Consider the following 18819-nt stretch of genomic DNA (forward strand, 5'->3'; position numbering starts at 1 on the left):
GACGCACCCACATGCTGCAGCTATTGTCATGCCCACTAGTGTGATCCCAGTCTGTTTTCTGCAGCACTTACTTCCCAAATATCCTTTAGCTTTCCCTGAAGCTGTACTTACACATGTGAAAATTCGAGAGTATCTCACACAGAGGAAGTTATAAGTAAAAAGCCATATGTACATGATATTGTTCTGGACCACCAACCTGAACTCTTCCATCACCTTGCTTTACCAACATCAGCGTGTGCTTTCAAGCTTAAACCAGAGGTTTTTCTTTACATCTTTTCCTGCATGATCAGTTTTTCAAATTTCTTCCAATGACTAATAATGTACCTCATTTTAGGGTGAGACTGTGACAGAAGAGCCTCTGCTGTTGGAGCTATACACTGAGCGAGTAGAGGACCCTGGGGAGGCTGAACATCACTGCCATGCATAGAAGGGAAGCTGGCATGCACGTTCAGGCTGGAATTCTATGAGCCCTGATGGAATCCACCCCAGAGTAATGACAGAACTGCTGAATGAAACTGCCAAGCCACACCCGATCATCTACCAACAGTCCTGGTTAACTGGAGAAGTTCCAGTTATCTGGTAATTAGCAAATGTAATGCCCATCAACAAGAAGAGTTGGAAGCATGATCAGAGGAACTACAGGCCTGCCAGCCTGACCTCTGTTCCAGGCAAGGCTGTGGAAGAGATCATCCTGAGTGCCATCCCACAACATGGGCAACTATGGGATAAAGCCTAGCCAATGTGATTTACAAAGGCAGGTCTTGCTTGACCAGCCTGATCTCCTTCTGTGAAAAAGTGGCCCACTTCGATGAAGGAAAGGTCTAGAAAACATGTCTTATGAGGAGTGGCTGAGGGAGCTGGGATTTTTAAGTGTTGAGCAGGCTCATGGGGAACTCTCTACACTACCTGAAAGGAGGTTGTGGTGAGGTAGGAGCAGGTTTCTTCTACTGTGTCTGCAGTGAGAGGATGAGTGGAAATGGCTTTAAACTGAGACAGGGGAGATTCAGATTAGATATTAGAAAAAAATTTCGCTGGTATGTTGTCCTGGGAGGTGGTGGAGTCACCAACCCCAGAGGTGTTTAGGAAGCATCTGGATCTTGCTCTAATTGATATGATTTAGTGATTATGGGGTTACAGTGGTGGTGCTGGGTTGATAGTTGGACTTGATGATATTAAAGCTCTCTTCCAACCTAGGTGGTTCCATGATCTTATGAGTCTGTGAAAGAGCGAAAAAGAATCAGACTGAAATCAAAGTAGTTTTGCCCATTTATGTTCTTTCCCTTTCTGCTACGGGCACTTGGGCAGTCTGTCTATTGAGAAAATTCAGTACACAGAAATTCCATTAAATTTATTGTTCTTCTGCTCTCCTGAAATAACTTCCACCAGCCTTTCCAAAATACCATGGAAACTTATGGGAACCCAAGTTCTTCAGTATACACAGATGGCTTGCCTGCAACCTTATTTAAATATCTTCAGTGTCCCAAACATTAGCGTGTCAGTAACAACCAAGGTAACACAAGAAATGCAAACACATTGAAAGGCAGCGCACCATGAGGGACAAAGACGCATCAGAACAGTGAATGAAAATCCACATTAAAAGTAGCCAATTAGTGAAATGCCATCTGTTCATCCAAATTTCACTCAAAGAAGGAAGGTTTCCTGTTTAATGGAACAATAAATTATTCAGGGCTTGAAAAAAATGAATCATTAGTTGTGTTTTTCCCTCTGTCTTTTTTTAATGGACGAATCCTTATGCAATTATTTACCTTGAAAATATCACTAGGGCAGCTACCACTGTGGTGGTCTAGTATTTTTTGTTTGCAGCAGTGTTGTATGAAATTTGGCAGGGTCTGTATTTAGTAGATACTAAAGATGTGGGGGGATTTTTGGGGGTATTTTTGTCTTTTTTTTTAGGTCTGATGCATTCCTTCAGTGCTCTTGAGATAATCTCCTGTTACAGTCCATTTTGATTTTGTTTAGTTTTTCAAGGAGGAAATCAAAGATGAAACAGTTGAGTTTCACGCCAGTCTCTGTGGAGTGGAACTATAAGAAGATGGTGATTCCAGTTGAAATATATTGTTGCTTTAGACTTTGTCAAAGTTTGGCCCAGACTTGCTGAAAAATCTATAAATGTGGTCTTATTTTTTGCTTTAGACTGAGCTGAAGCCCTGCAAAACTTGCTGAATTTTGTTTCCAAGACAAAAGTACTTATTGTGTTACTATTACTTTTTGCTTCCATACCTGGTGTAAACCAAACACAATTATTAACCATTTCTCCCCTCCCACTTCTTCTACCCTTTTTACCTTCCTTTTGATGTCAAGACTTTCACAGGCTTCAGCAATTTGGGTTCTATTGAGGTCTCACTTTTAATACACTTTTTCACATGTAGTGGATCCTGCTAGATAGCAGCACACAGTGCTCTTAATAAACTTCTTCTGTAGTATAAAAAAGAAGATGTGCAGTTTCTAAAACCTTGATTTTCCAGTTTGGCTGTTTCCAAGTTTCTTGATGAAGAGAAGCCATTTGGCTGGAGCACAATTCTTACAAGGCTGAGGAAACTGGATTTGTTTAGCCTGAAGAAAAGGAGGCTGGAGGAGCACCTTAGCAAAAGTGGGGAGCTAGTCTGTTCTGCCGAGTGACAGGACAAGAGGAAAGAGCCTCAAGTTGTGCCAGGGGAATTTTACATTGGATATTAGGAATAATTTCTAATATTGGATATTAGGAATAATTTCTTCACAGAAAGGGTTTTCAAGACTTGGAAACATCTGCCCAAGGAAGTGGTTGAGTCCCTATTTCTGGAAGTATTTCAATGAGCTGAAGATGTGCCATTTAAGGGTGCATGTAAGGGATTTGGCAGAGCTAGGTTAATGGCTGGACTTGATGACCTTAGAGGTCCTTTCCAATTCTCTGATTCTGAGAGAGAACAGCATTATAACTACATGCAATAGCAATATTGCTGATGAATTTGGACAAACAGCTGAGTCCTTCATGGTATCACAACACAGCACACTAAGGCTAAATATTTGTCTTCTACTCATAAGTTTTCTAGAAATTTTTCTTTGATAACACATCAGGCTGTGTATCATGACTTGATAGACATAATGAACTGTACTTGTGGTTTTATGCTCATTTTGCTGCAGTGAGATATAAAAGATTATAGTCTCTAGAGTTTCCAATGAAATTTCAGTTGTGCTTATATTAAGGCAGTAGTTTAAATTAATGAGTTTCTATCTATGTGTTTGTGTGGCTGTCACTGTTGGAAGAGCTGAATGAAACATCCAGATAAGCCTAAAATATTTCATACAGAGCCTGAGGCAGCCCACAGCTTCACGAGCCACAAAAACTTTAAAGCACAGAGGATTTCAATGGTGAGCTTAGTCTGACCTCCTGCCTCAGGCTTCTTCCTCCGCTGCCTTCTCCAGGAAAAGCTTTGCACAGTGCTGCTCCATGATGAAGATTTCCAGAAAACAATAAATTGTTATAGATGAAGCAATAACATTCACTGTGTTATGGTGTGTGTATTTGACAGCTAGACTTATAAAGAAGAGAAAATGTATTCCTTTCATTGCATTCATTCTGTCTCTAATATGCTCTAACTAAAAGTTGTTTGAGTCAGAGGCTCCTGCTCTGCAGCCCTCACTCACTGACCTCTGCCACCATCCTTGATTCGGGGTGACTGCTGAACAACATGGGACCTAGAAAATATTGAGAGCTGGGAGTCTCCACATTGTCTGCAAACAAACATGGTAACTGGATACAGGTGTATCTTGACTGAGGGGATGCAGGAGAACTTTAGAATAAAGCAATGTAACAATTTTCTGTTAAATGAGGCAGAAACACAGCCTCCATCCTGATAAAGGCTTGGTCCTTGCAGAGAGGAATGGGTGCAAAGATGTAAGTACATTTAGGAAACAGTTTCCAAACAGTAGGTATAGCATTAAGTGACCAAGTGCAAGTTCCTGTCACATCTCTAGTGATGTGCAAAACATTGCACTGAAAAGATTCAGTGCAAAACATTGCACTGAAAAGATTTACAAACAAATCTTTCTCTTATTCTGATTTCTGGAAGTGTAGCTCCTCTCTTCAGGATTTCTCTGTCTGGCAACTTTTCATGATCCCTACAACTACAGGAAAACCATTCCCTTGTCATTCTCAGGGCTTGTCTCGTCCCTGCTTTAGATGCAAATTCCTTATGTCCATTGGAGTTCTTGTTCCTCTTGTTTCAGATTGTATTCCTATAAAACGTGTTGCACTAAGCTGCACATAAAGCTTTGCAGCTGTGAGTCCCAAAGCTTGAAGCTGTGAAGCCTCCCTAATTTCAGCATGCCCAGAGGAAGTGCTCCTTGAGGAATCTCACTCTGAGCATTCAGGACAAAGCAGCTATCCTAAATTAGAAGCTTAACATCACAGACCAGATCTTAGGAAGGCCTCACAAGGAAATCAGGAGCAGCAACAGCCGCTGGCAAAAGTAAAAGCCACAGCAGTGCAAGCCAATTTGAAGTTGAAATAAATAATGCCCCAGAGTTCACTGAACATGTTTTTACAGTGCCATTCACTTCAAAGTTAAATTATACTCGTCTGAAATCTTGACATTTATGGAATCAATACATACCAAGAGGTTGGGAAATAGGTGTGCAGATGATTCAGTGTACTTTCCTCTCAAGTACTGGCTTAGCTCACTAAAGCTAGAAGAGTTATTTCTCTCACAGCATTTAGAGCTTCTAAAATTGCTTGTGTTACAATTTGCTACAAATTTTAAGTGATAAAGGGGTTTTTTTGTATCTAAATCCATTTTGACACTAAAGGCCACAGAAAGCTTTTTGTGCTTTAGTATGGTACAGACATTTTAACAATAGCTCCTGTAAGTGATGCAACATAAATTGTCACCCAACTTTAGATTAAGAGAGGTTAGTTCAGAGACATGAGCATTTGTCATATACCACTGCCATGAAAAATTCTTGACTAAACCTGCTGATGACATTAGAAAACAGGTTCTTATTCTAGAAAGAATAAGCATTATTAAACACACTGAAGGTACATCTAGAAGTTGTCTTTGTTTACTGATATTTCATGGCAGCTCTTTCTCCCTACTTATTTAACATGCCATGTTTTCTTCCATAGATAATTTTATTCCAGTTGGCATTTGGCATTTGCATTGATTGAAATAGAAAGTGTTAGAAAGTATTTAATTTCTTCTTATGCCAATAGTGTCAATATTGATATTTTAATTAGCAAATAAGCAAAAGAGTCCTTGTCAAGATTGCAGCAATGCTTATAGTAGGAAATGTGGGTCAAGAAGCTGCTTCTTCAGACAGAAGCAGCTATGGAAGCATTAGGAGTTCTGCATGTCTCACTTGCACTAGAGATCCTGATCACCAACACCAGGAGCTGAGCCTGGATTACAGATATGTCAGTCAAGACAAACAACAGAATATCTTTTCCATCTTTTTCTGTTTGCAACAGGCTTTTGGGAATGTTGGCACATGCTTGTTCTCAGGTTAAACCGGGAGTGGAAGGCAAGCAGTTCAGGAATTAGTCTAGTCTAGACTGAATTGAGGAGAAATTACATTTTCTTCTTTATTTTATTTTAATTAAAACATTATTAAAATTGTACCATTTTGGTTGTGGTTGCAGGAACAAGAACACACTCTTTCATTGCAAGCTCTTTTTGTATTACACTGAATGCATCAACTTTGTGGGATCTACTAGAAAAAAATTAATTTCCTGGATGAGATATTGATACATAGATACAACTTATCTACTTAGTTTTAAGTAAAGGCATATAGGAAATAATTCTTCAACTACAGGATCAGAACTACTTACATTTCTTTGGAATTTATTATCCAGTATGACCATCAGCTGTCTGGGCCAATTTTGTTTGGAAGAGCACTTAATATTTCTGAAATAATTTCTGGTCAGAGTATATATATTGTTAAGAGATTAATGCTAATATTGTAACTCCATTTTTTTAGGCATTGTTCAATGAGGAAGGAACTTCCTGCTCTGTGAGACATCAAGGTTTTCAGTAGTCCTGGATATAACATGCTTTTAGTCTAAAAGGTTTTTTCTATCAGGTAAGATCCAAGAGTGCTCTGATGTCTGTGTTCAAGCCAGGAAGACCTCATGAGGGCTAATAGAAAGGTAACTTAGAGAGAAGACATGCTTTTTTTCCCCATAAAACTCAATATACAATGATGGAAAGAATAGATACAGCAAGCAGATGGCACGGATAAACTATGGTTGTCCCAAAGTAGCTAAAATCAGCTTCTCAATATCACACTCATTTTGTCCACGAAGAATCCTAAAATAACCATTTTCTCCCCAGGATTTTCCCCAGGAATTTGCAGCAATCTAAAAGTAAACAAAACAGAAAAAAAAAATCTATTTTAATTTTAAAATCTTATGTTAAAATGCAGGGTGTAAAATACAAAATGAATATTTTGTGTTAGTTTCCTTTTTAAGGGACAGGGTCTCTCAGATTGGGTGCACTGAGAATTAGCATGTATCTTTTTCAGATTTGTAGTAATTTGTTCCTTTTTTGGTTTGATCAAAATCTCAGTTCCAAAATCAGGATTAGTAAAAACGGACTAGTATTTCTACAAGACAGTTTCATACATTGGAGCAGAAATCATTAAATGAATATTCAACTCTTTACTGCTGAAAGTGGTTAGTGAAACAACAATGGTCACAATTCCAACTCACCTGTCAGAGATGCACCAAAGATATATAGATATATAGATATAGATATATAGATATATAAGCTGACTTTTAAAGAATGAAGTTTTATTCAGGTAGCTATTGACATACTAAGCAACTTATGTTCTGATGAAGTCTCAGTAGTCTCAGTAGGTTTTGCCCTTGATACCAGTGAAACCACTTACCAACAGCCCTGCCATCAGCTGTGTAAACACCAAAGTACCTTCAGATGAATGCAGGAATAATGGGACAAGCTGTTATTCATAGTACAAGTGATAAAATTTGACTTACTCTAAATGGCTTAAAGGAAATGCTCTTAGTTTGATTAGTTTTAGTTTTGGGGGATTATTCTGATGGCTGGATAACAATTTCCAACACCGTTTAAACAGAAAATTTGTCTTTTCCAAATATTTTACAATTACTATTGATTAATTTTACTGACTTTCATTTGCAGACATCAAAAGAAACTGACTCTTCATAGAAATTTTTAATAACATTTGGAAAAATTGAATAAGATTTGAAACAGAAAAGGCAGTGTAGGAAAAACCACAGATATAGGTGGGATGAAACAGGCTTTGAAATTGAGGTAGGTGATGTTTGAGGGTCAGCATGATAAAAGTTGCCAGAGAGGGAATAGAATTATGTAGAACACTTTAAGGTGAAGGAAAAAAAATTGATGCAGAGAGAGTGAATGAAAGTAAAGAAGTAGATTTTAGATGATCTCTGATGTTGAGATATTTTTTCACCTGCTTCAAAACCTTGTCCTAAGTATTCACTTACCCAAAACTTCTGTTTCTGTCCATTTTTGTCTGGTAATGCTCCCCACCTTTTAGAAAAGAATGGTACTTTGATGAAACAAGCAGTCAGAAAATGCAAACATTAGTTGTAATCATTATCAGTGACAGAACAAAGCCTGAGTAACAAACTCTGATGATTCAAGTGAGGTTACCTGCTGACTTGCTAACCACAAGTCAAATTGCCATTAGTTATTACAAAAAGTTAACACAAGTCTAGTTTTAGTTTTTCATTGCAAAAACCTGTTTTCATTGACAGAATCTCTCTTCTAGAGAGCTTGCCTGCTGAACTGAACTGTGTAGGAATATTGAAACTATTGTGAGCATATTTCTTCAACTCAGCTGAAGATCCCTAGCAATATTTTTGTTTAAAGTCTCATCCAGCACCTTTACAGAAATAGCTGGTGAGTTGGGACTGAAAATATTCCTAGGTTTTCTCAGATTAAATTGGACTGATGACAGCTGACAGCCTAATCTATTTCATTGCTTTGGGGGTAGAGGGGCATTAATATTTTTGTCATCTTTGAGGACGTGTTAACTTTTGCGGAAATATCTGTGAAATCACACAACAAATTTTCCCCACCTTCCATCCCCACCTGCCAAGTAATAGGATTTTCACAGGGGTATAGCTGTAGCTGAACTGCTTAGTACTCTGATTTTTAGATCTCACTTTATACTCAGGGCAGAAGTTCCAACCCAATCACCTGGATGTATTTCAGTGAGCAAGAGCTGCACTGCACACCTTAGGTAGTTAACTACACATGGTTTTTCTGCTGGAGCTTAAAGAGCTCTGTCTTGTTTTTAATTTATACAAGAAATGCTAGCTACTATTCACAGCTCATGATGCTTGGGTGCCTATGAAAGGGCACAAATAAACAGAAAACCAAAGATGTGAACTTTCAGATGTTTTTTCCCCAGTGTGAAGTTAATCCTAAAATATATCAAATGCCATTGACAGGGTGTTTACTGGTGTATATCCCATCAACACTGCCTGTTTGAGCTGTATTTGCAGTGCTCCAGTCATTTTCAAAGGCAACCAGCAAAAAATATGATGAGAAATCCCACACTGTGAATGGGGAAAATGGGATTTTTCTGTCATCCTTTTGTTTGAACAGCAACAGCGACATCAGCTCTCCTTGGTTAATAGTGAACCATCATTTACATGGAATACCTGCACTTTCAGCCAAAGGGAAAAAGGAAAGGAAGAAAATTGGTGATCAGCAGAGAGAAGAAATGTGGATTTCAGTTGCAAGCACAAATTGCAGCTACTGATCATTAAATTCAAGGAATCATAAAAACAGTGTTTGCCATAATGACCCTGGAATGCAATTATTTTTCTTTTAAAGAGGCATCATGATACATTTTCTTTTCATTACCACATGAATGTTCAAGGATTATCAATAATTGCCATTTCTTTCCAAATATTTCAGATACAATCTGTCATAATCATAATTTTTTTAGAAGAAGTTGTTGGCTTTTGAATTTCATATCAGATTCAGATTTACTTCTTTACTAATGGCCATTTTACTAAAAAAAATACTTCAGCTGTAATGTGAAAGTCCAATATTTACATTAGTCTCAAAGACAGAGAAAGTTGCCTTGAACTGATATTCATGTACTCCTACATTTCACACTACACATAACTTCTCCTGCTTGCTTGAGTGTGACAATGACCAATTCCCATAGGGTCACATTCCTGTGATTAAATGTTTTTTAACATTTGTTATTTTCTAAAAGAGTCAGCTTCTCTTTTTATACATTGATAGGAATTCATTGATTCTTAGAAAGGTTTCTAGATGAAAGAAGACTTATAAGCCATGATAGAAAAGAAACCTTTTTTTTTTATCCTTGACTATAACATATCCATGAATTTAGTTTCCCAGGGTTTGTGTCATCATAGATGCATAGGCACTTGAGATATGCATTAGATTTACAGTTCAGGAAGAAGAGCTGCTTTCTCATAAATCAATGCCTATGGGTATTCATCAAATACTCTAAATTAAAGTAAATTAAAATATAGAGTGCAGCCAGCAGGTCAAGAGAAGTCACAGATTTCCTTTTATTGGGACTGCCATTCTGTGTCCAGTGCACAGACTTGATCTTCCCCACACAGAAAAGGCATTAACAGGCTGGAATGAGACCAGAAGGAGTCCACTGAGATGTTTGGGGTCTGGTGCACATGATGTATGAGGAGAGGCTGAGGGAGCTGGCTTTGTTCAGCCCTCAGGAGAGAAGACTCAGGGCAGATATATTTGTTGTCCTCTTCTCCGCAAAGGGGTGGGTAAAGAGAAGACAGAACAGACTCTCCTGATACATTTTGGTGGTCCGCCCCACTGCTCTCCTTCTACATCCCCTACTTGAACCTCAACCTCCAGTGGAGGTAGTGATGGCTGCATCCAGCTTACTCTAGATAGCAAGATCATCTTCCCTGCAGAGTAGCAGCTCAGAGAAAGTGTTGATCAGTTGATCAGTCCCTCAGAATCTTCAAAACCAAAATTAAAAAAAAAAAAAAGAAAAAGAAAAAGCATAATCCTGGAGGAGTTTAATGAAGTAACTAAACTCCCAGTGGAATTAGTTACCAAGTGGAATTGACAGAGACTTTAAAGTGACACATTCTTGGACAACATCCATTAGAGAACAAAAATATTGTATTTTCTGGAAGATGACCAAAATAACCTAATCACAATCTTTTGTTTGCTTTTTTGATTATTCCAGCTTGGTATTTACTCCAAATGAATGCCATTTGAAAAGCCAAGAGATGCTGGATCTTATCAGGCTTGTACAGACAGGGAATTTCTCAGGGTTATTTTTACAAAGCTTTAGATCACTAATGTCCCTACCTTTGGTATTTTTTAGAAAACCTTTCAACCTTAGGTCTTAGTTTCGACTAGAATAGAGAGTTTTGGGTTTTTTCTCAGTAGCTGTTACAGTACTGTGATTTGAATTTGGAATGAGAGTGATGTTGATAATACACTGATTTTTTTGGGGGGTTTTGCCAAATAAGGACTTTTTTTTCTTTTTGTCTCATTCTTTAACAATGAAGAGAAAGGCAAAATAAACTAGGAGACACCCTGTCCAGGAGAGGTGGCTGGAAGTGACCAAAGGATATGCCACTCCGCAGAACTCATGCCCAGTATATAAACTGGGGGAAGTTACCCAGAAACGCGTCCAGTCTGGGTTCAGGAAGGGTGTTCTGGTCAGCAGGTGGTCAGCAATTACATCATACAGCACATCTTTTTCCCTTTTTATTATCACTTGCCATTATTATTGTATTTTACATTATTTTTGATTATTAAATTGTTCTTATTTCAATCTACAAGTTTTACTTTTATTTTATCCCCCATTCCACTGGGGTGTGTGGGGGGAGAGAAGAAATTGAGAGAGTGACTGCTTAATTTCCAACTGGGCTTAAATCATGACACTATTTCATATCCAAACTTTCCATTTTTATTTAGAAGAAAAAAAAAGAGATTTTAAGAAATCATTAAGATCTGTTTATCAATTACTGAAAATTATTTTTGAAAGGGAGTTTTCTTCTCCCTGACAAAAATATTCTGTGAGATATACTCCACTTAGCTTTTCCAAAAGAAACTATCATGATCTTCAATCAAAAATATCCTTGAATAAAAAATAGTAATTTCACAAAACTGCATTCAATCCCCTTCAGGAAAAAAATAAGTAATGTGTTTCCATTTACTCCAAGGAAACCTGCCCCAAGTGACTCTGTGAAAAGAATTCTGTTGCTCTTTCAGATAAAAGAATGAGTTCTTGTGGTCTTATATAAAATGATTTTCATAATTTTGTTTCCAATTTTATATAGTAGAGGCACCTTAGCTGTCCTTTTCACTAATAACTTTCCCTTGACATTAACTCTGTAGGAGCAAGCCCTGAATACACAACTCTGCCTGACAGGTAAAAAACTAGAATACATAAACTGTTTCCGTAGTGTTACAGAGGATGGAAACTGGTTTTATTTGAACATTTCCCAGCTTGTTTTTCAATAAACTACACCACTAAAATGTAAGTGAACTTCACAAGAAAAGCCTAAAGAAAGCTATCAGGAAAAAGCAAGCTGATAATTAATCATCAAATAAAATAATAAAAAATGGGAAATATAACCTAACACAAGAAAAGGGTTATCAGCAGTGGCTTCAAAACTAAGGTGTTTTGGCAGATAACAGAAACTAGGTTCAAGAGTGCTTACACTCACTTTTGTAGGTAAAATTCTCTTAACAGCAAATAGAGTGAAGACTTCTGAAGAGTGTGCTAAATAATATTATACAAACTGTCTCCTTAAGACTGAAGAGATGAACAGAAAACAAATACGGCCTTAAAAATAAAGAGCAATGGCAGGTTTTACATCTCAAGCTAATTTCTGCAGACTAGTTGTTATTAGTAGAAGTCAATAATTTGCATTAACCAAGGATTTAAACTGCTTGCTGGACACAAGTATGTGTAGTCCAAAAACTTCTCATCTCAGTTTCTTCTCTGGATTTGGTTGTATAACTATCATAATGCTACCAGAGAAAAAAGTTGTAAGTATTGTGGGTCATGTCCTATTCTTAGTGCTGGATCACAACAGCCTACTACACTTCAAAAATTAGCAATTTTATCTACTCAATTGGACAAAAGTTTAATTCTTAATCTTGTATAAATACAAGAAAGTTAGGGCCACTAATTTATATTCACCACAAGAGAAAGCTTCTTAGAAAATGGTTGCTGGAATTTGAAATTGTAGTTTTGCATAGACTTTTCAACATGAGAGGTGAGTCAAATTGAGTCGGTGAGCCAAGAGTTAAATCACTCCCACAGATCTCACAGATCCCACAGATCTACTGAAATGAATTGCATGGGAGATAGTCTCATGGATTTAACAGCATGAATAATCAGACACTGTATCTTTTCCCCATGATCCCCTCATGTATTTCTCTTTGCTAAACAATGTTTGAGTGTTGCTGTTTAATTTTTAACTTTAATACCTGATGTTGATTGTCTGACAGTGAAAAAAAAATTATTTTTTCCCCATGAAAGAAAAAGGGAACTCAAGCTCAGGTTTCTTTATTCAGGAACAAAATAGTTTGGGTTATGACTTTCAGTGGTTTAAGATGTTACTTGTTTGTAGTTATTTTGAGTGTAAGATCAAGTGAGGGCAACTAAGAGAAAAATATAGAAAAACACAGTTTCCAAAGCCAAAACTCCAGATATCACTAACAGTAGTCAAGACTTTGGACTTTGGACTTTGGATAGGTGAATCATTTAATTATGTATTAAATCTCAGAATGTTGTTGCTCTGTCTGGCTGTCTCCTCAACATTCAACCACAAGCTCTTTGCCTCACATATCAATTTTATCTCCATTAGTAGGGCTTTTTGTGTTAAACATTCAACCAATGTTTTTTCAGGGCATAGAAGTTTCAGTTTAGTAGTTGGCCAAGCCATTTAATCGGCTGCATTATTCCATTTAAATCTTTCACTGAATTGCTAATTAAAATAGAGGGGAAATGTGTTTCCAGCTAATGTACATCTCAGTGTCCTCTTATTAAAGCCTTTTGTCATTCTGAGCTCCTTCCAAGCACTGAAAATCTATCTTCCTCATGAAAGATTAGCAAGGCTTTTAATAATATTTGTTTGTTTCCTCCAAGCCTTAAAGTGATAGTCCATAGATTAATTGCAGCCAAAGGCACGGGCTTTTGAGACTTTCCTGGACTTTTCAGTGTCATGGCTTCAGCAATTGTAGCTTTTTAGTGAGGTACGGATCATATATTGTAGCTTGGCACTAAAGCAATTCAAAAATAAAAGTCTGAGAGATTTTTCTGAAAAAGCTGCAAATATTCAGGATGGGTACTTTACTTCACTAACTTTGAAGGGATTTGTTTGAACTAGAACCACAGCTACTCCATCCAATGTACTTCCTTGACTGAACTGTACTTTCCTTAGCAAACAGACCATGGGATTTTATACCAAGAAATCTGCCCCGGGTTTTCTTTTCCTATAGACATTACATTTCTTTTCTTAGATGGAACTAAGAAAGCCAGAATACTAGAAAGAAGAGGAAATAAAATTTAAAAAAACCCAGACAACGAACAAACCGACAGCAAAAAAAAATTGCAGAGAATCTGGTAGAGAACAAATATGACAGGTTTGATCAGAAATCCTAGCTTAAATGTACAGATCTGAAAGAAATCCACCACCGAGATCATCTTTATGTGAATTTAGTCTCTTTTATTAAGAGACCTTGAGATAAAAATGACAGTTTTGTATGTCATTTTTCAGGCATCAATCTTCTTAAAATAGGAGACTGTCAATGAAAAAATTAAAATTACCAAACAAATAGTTTTTCCTCATTCTCTTTAGTCCCACTTGCTATTTGCAGTTTCATTGTGCCTCTTTAACTGATTTTCATTCTCGTGCCATTAAGAGCAGTAATTGTGTATGTATGGATCCATGAATGCATGTGTGTACACACACACATACATATGCAAGATTCTGAAAATACTGTCTTACTATATATTACACACCAGTCATTTTGGATTTAAGGAACTTTAAGATGCCATTGCATGCGGTATTTCTGAAATCTAATCTAGAATTTTTCATTTTAGCTATTTAAGTGTGATGTTATCCCACAAATTCTATTATAGTCTAAAAGGAGAAATCAGATCCAACAAAGCAATTCAGCTCACCTTTAGATACTTGAGCTAGAGCAGATGAATATCTATAAAAGATAAAAGAAACATGCAGAGGCATAGGATTTTAACTTTACTACATCAAAACTTAACTGTTATGTATCCCAGTCTCAATTACTCACTTTTCCTGCTTATCTCCCTGTGTCTAGAATAGACATGGAAACTGCCTGAGAGATCCTGCTCCCTCCAAGTATCAGTGGGTCAGTCCATGCTGCCAGATTACTGAAAGCCCTATTTCACTAGAGAGACTGTGACCAAACCCAAACACTCTGCTACCCACAACAGCCTCCACCTGGCTCTTCCACACTTCCCTCTCCTCCTTCCATGCTTTTCTGTCTTTTCACCTTCTCTCCCTGAGCCTGAGGTCACACAGTACTTCACTGGAGATAGACTCCCAGTCTTGTCACAGCTGATTTTATAAATAAGCCTTTGAATGACAGAAAATAACTTGCAATTTCCCCTTTGCAGAACAAGGGAAGCCAGTCTAAACATTTAAAATCCTTCTGGTCCAATGTTTAATTGAGCAGTTTGTATGTGCATTTCTGGTTTTGTACAAATAGCTCTTGCAAGCGTCCCCAAAATGTATTTACATTTCATCACTCCATTGCCTTATATGTTGCACAATTCACAGGCAATTTAAGGCATTTTCAAAAATGTTTCTGAGATATTACAAATACCAGCTTAATACAGTTTGTCATTATTATGGCTGCCTTTTACAAGTATTGAATGTCTTTTATGGAAGGGATTATAAATAAAAATAAGCCCACAATAAAGTTCAACCCACAAAAACCTGCATATTTTATCCTATCTATCAGCATGTCTCTGCTCCTTTTTGTCTCCCCAGGAGCCATCTCAGCTAAGCAAAATGAAAATATTCATCAGTATTTTTATCTGAAGTACAACTATGATGAGATTCCCATGAGTTTTTTATTGAGGTCAAGGAGTCTAAATTTTCTTTTTCTTCCAAGCTCTATATGAGTGACAAAGAACTTATACCCAAAACACATATTTTGCATTCGAATTCATTGAAACTAATAAATTATATTAAAAAGTGATGGCTTAATCCTGAAGACATTAAAATCTATACAATTAAGTGGTTTAAAGTTCATGATGCAGAATCACATTTTATGGCTGGATTTATCATTGCTAGAAACACCTAGTTTAAGGCTCCAGCAGCCTCAACTTGTCAAGATCTAATTTAATTTTTACAGTTAAACAGGTCTGCAAGTATTTTATATGGCACAACCTTGGAGGCCACAACATTTCAACATTTGTGCCTTAGACATTTCCAGGATTGGTAAATCTTTATACTGTTGGATCCATTGGATACTTCAGGAATATTCAAATTAAATAAGTGAGTTAGTAAGAAAATGCATTCCCCCATATTAAACTCAGAACAAGTCTGAGGTTTCATATATAATATCATCTTCAGTTTTCTTCATTTTCCTTCACTTAAGTTCTTTTTCAGTACATCAGATCACTTGTCATTCCTCCTTCTCAGTGTTTACCAGTGGCCATTCAAAACAGTCCTGTGTCTTAGTCAAGGTGTTCAGATTTTGCTCATAGTGGTCCCTTGCCTAAGAGTTGCTATATTTTCTTTGCATAGCCTGTCAGTTCCCATTTAAATCAGCATCCACTTCAGCACAGAAATACAGAATCATAGAATATGCTGACTAGCAAGCGACCCAAAAGGATCATGGAGTCCAACTCCTGGTCCCCCACAGGACACCCCAAGAGTCACACCATGTGCCCGAGAGCATTGTCCAAAGGCTTCTTGAACTCTGTCAGGCTGTGCTGTGACCACTGCCCTGGGGGGCTGTTCCAGTGCCCAACCATCCTCTGGGTGAAGAATCTCTTTTTAATATCCAACCTAAACCTCACCTGGAACAACTCCAGGCCATTCCCTTGGGTCCTGTCACCGGTCACCACAGAGAAGAGATCAGGGTCTGCCCCTCCTCCTCCCCTCACAAGAAGCTCTAACTGCAGGGAGGTCTCCCCTTCGTCTCCTCCAGGCTGAATAGACCAAGTGACCTCAGCTGCTTTTCATACAGCTTCCCCTCAAGGCTCTTCACCATCTTTTTTGCCCTCCTTTGGACTCCCTCTTGTAGTTCAATATCTTATATATCAGTGCCCAAAATTGCCCTCAGCACTTGAAGTGAGGCTGCCCCAGTTCAGAGCAGAGAGGGACAATCCCCTCCCTTTCATGGCTGGCCATGCTGGGCCTGATAACCCCCAGGGTTGGCCTACCTGGCTTCCAGAGCACTATTCAGCTTTCAATCAGACAAGTTCCCCAGGTCCTTTTCTGTGGCACTGCTTTCAAACATCTCATTTCCCAGTCTGTCTGTACATCCAGGGGTGCCCCATCTCAGCACAGAATCTGGCACTTTCCCCTGTTGACCTTCATATGGTTGGTACATATGGTTGGCACTTTAGTTATCTCCTCCTCTTTCCCTCCTCAGCCATCACTTTGTCCCCTAGTGCTATTCTTGCACAATCACTCATCTGGGTAGGTTATTCTGTGCAAATGTGGAGCAGCTTGTCTTAGGGAAGAGTTCTCATCACCCTCTGCTTGCACCAAGCATACTTCACAGCCCTCCCAGTGCCTGAACTCACAGCCTCACAGCGATTCACTCCAGAGCTAAAGTGTTCAAATTGCGCTGCACATTTTACTGTCTAATGTTATTGGTTTCTCAAGGCTGTTACCTTAAATACACATACAAAAACCAACACTTACCATCTGTTCTCCATAAACATATTTTCCTAATTTATTGCTCCATTTTTCTACAATAAATTCCAGTTTCTCTTTTTCATTGCTGCACAATATTCTCTATAGTCATATGATCATGAGTTGTTCCTCTATTTGCCTGAGTCAATACTTTTTGCAGCAGTATCAAAGAAGTTCTGGCGTATGCCTGCTGCTTCTTTTTGCTTCTATGCCACTATCAAGCACACTCTTGTAATCCATAGCCAGCAGTTTCCACAACCATGAAGGGCATTCCCATGCTCTTCATGAAGATGTCTTCACTAAGATCACAAGAACAAAATTAACCTTATTTTTGCAATTTTATGTTGTTGAAAATAGTCTCAGTGATTTTCCTAACGCACATGGAATCATTACTTATATGATATTCTAGACCACCAACAAAATATTTTCTTGAGATTCTACAGTCATTTTTCTGTGTATTCATTCACAGATTTAATAAAAATTCATCCTTGCTTATTTCCTCCATGGCAAAGAATAAAACCTCATGGTGTGTTCAGTAATTCAAACATATGCATTGTTAGATACTTGTCTTCTCAACATAGTAGCCCTGGACTACATTTGAGAGGAAATCCAATAGTGTACTACACACATGCTTCTGAAGCAGTTTTCCAAATAAAATCAGCAGCATCTCAGCAGCAGTTAGTTTCTATTCAGGGCACAGAGAGCCTAGACTGCTGTGCCAGTAAGCTATGCCATTTAAGTGGGAGGTCGCTGTCAATTTTCACGTTTCTATTTGCATGCTGTTTGGTGGCATATTTGAAGAAAATTATATAAACTTTGTTCACAACTTGATGTGTACTTGGAATATTTGTGAATACTCAACCAAGTATTTTTATATGGTGCATATATATGTGTATATATATATTTTTAATATGTTTATGTGTATGTGGGGTTTAACTATATTTATATGGGGTTTGATGGTTTATTCTATAAACATTATATTTGAAGTTTTTGAACAAATATAAGAGTAGATTAAGAGATGATGGGTCTACACCTTTTTTTCAATACTCTCTAAAATTCATAGACAAGGCAAAAATGAAACATCAGTCTTATGTTGGGAGCTAGCAGTATTCCATCTGTGACAGTCAAATCTTTGGGTTACAGACTGGTAATTGACATTTTATTACACTCGTGACTGGCAGAGGAAAAGGGTAAAAGAATGTGCTTTACTCACCCAAGGAGTTTGACTGAATGAGTTTTCCATTTAGATCCTGCTTTCTGGGAGTGTCGATATATTCCCTCTTTGTAAAGGAAAAAATCTTCATACACTTTCATTATAGCTGAAAAACAATAGGAAAAAACACAGTCAGCAAACATAACCTCTAATATTCTTTGCTCCTTGCATTTTATCAGTGAAATTCTTGTTGTGTGTTGGACTGCATTAAGTGTACTTTGTAATTCCACTAAAAGCATCAGTTTCTCAGAAGTGTCCTGCTGCGAGCGAACCAAGATAAGTATTTCAACAGAGTTCTTTCTAAGGTTTCTTATCAAGTTTGTTAGTTTTCCTTGTCATGGAAACTCCTTCTCACTGACTTCTTCCAATGTAGTAAGAGGAAACATTGCCTCATGAAGGTTTACATAAATTTTGAAACGTAATTCAATAAAATTAATCTCCCCAAGGTTCATATATAAACTACTCAGTTCAAACTATCATCTGCATATTCAAGAAAAGTATTTAACAGAAAATGTATATCCTGTGAAATATGGTGGATTGAAATGCCTTTTTCTGAACCTTAAAGTTCATCAAATACACAATAATCTCCTCAAAGAAAACTAGATTGTTTGTATTCATATAAATTGTGACTGCTAGCTCGAAGTGTGGAAAAAGTCACCCCTTTTTTCATAAAAATGTAAGGTGAAAAAGCTGATGGACTGAAAATTTT

General features: G+C 37.6%; 1 protein-coding gene across 1 annotated transcript in view; it reads right to left on the reverse strand.

Annotated features, from left to right (window-relative positions):
* Window positions 1-5583: 5583 nt before the first annotated feature.
* TINAG (tubulointerstitial nephritis antigen) overlaps window positions 5584-18819 on the reverse strand; it is a 38388-nt gene continuing 25152 nt past the window's right edge. The window contains exons 9-11 of the mRNA XM_059842719.1: window positions 18111-18216; window positions 7478-7523; window positions 5584-6352 (exon numbers count right to left, since the gene is read on the reverse strand). Of these exons, the coding sequence (XP_059698702.1) occupies window positions 6236-6352; window positions 7478-7523; window positions 18111-18216 (269 nt within the window). The 3' untranslated portion in view covers window positions 5584-6235. The remainder of the gene's footprint in view (window positions 6353-7477; window positions 7524-18110; window positions 18217-18819) is intronic.

This window comes from Haemorhous mexicanus, chromosome 3, assembly GCF_027477595.1.
Source record: "Haemorhous mexicanus isolate bHaeMex1 chromosome 3, bHaeMex1.pri, whole genome shotgun sequence".
Taxonomy (NCBI): Eukaryota; Metazoa; Chordata; class Aves; order Passeriformes; family Fringillidae; genus Haemorhous; species Haemorhous mexicanus.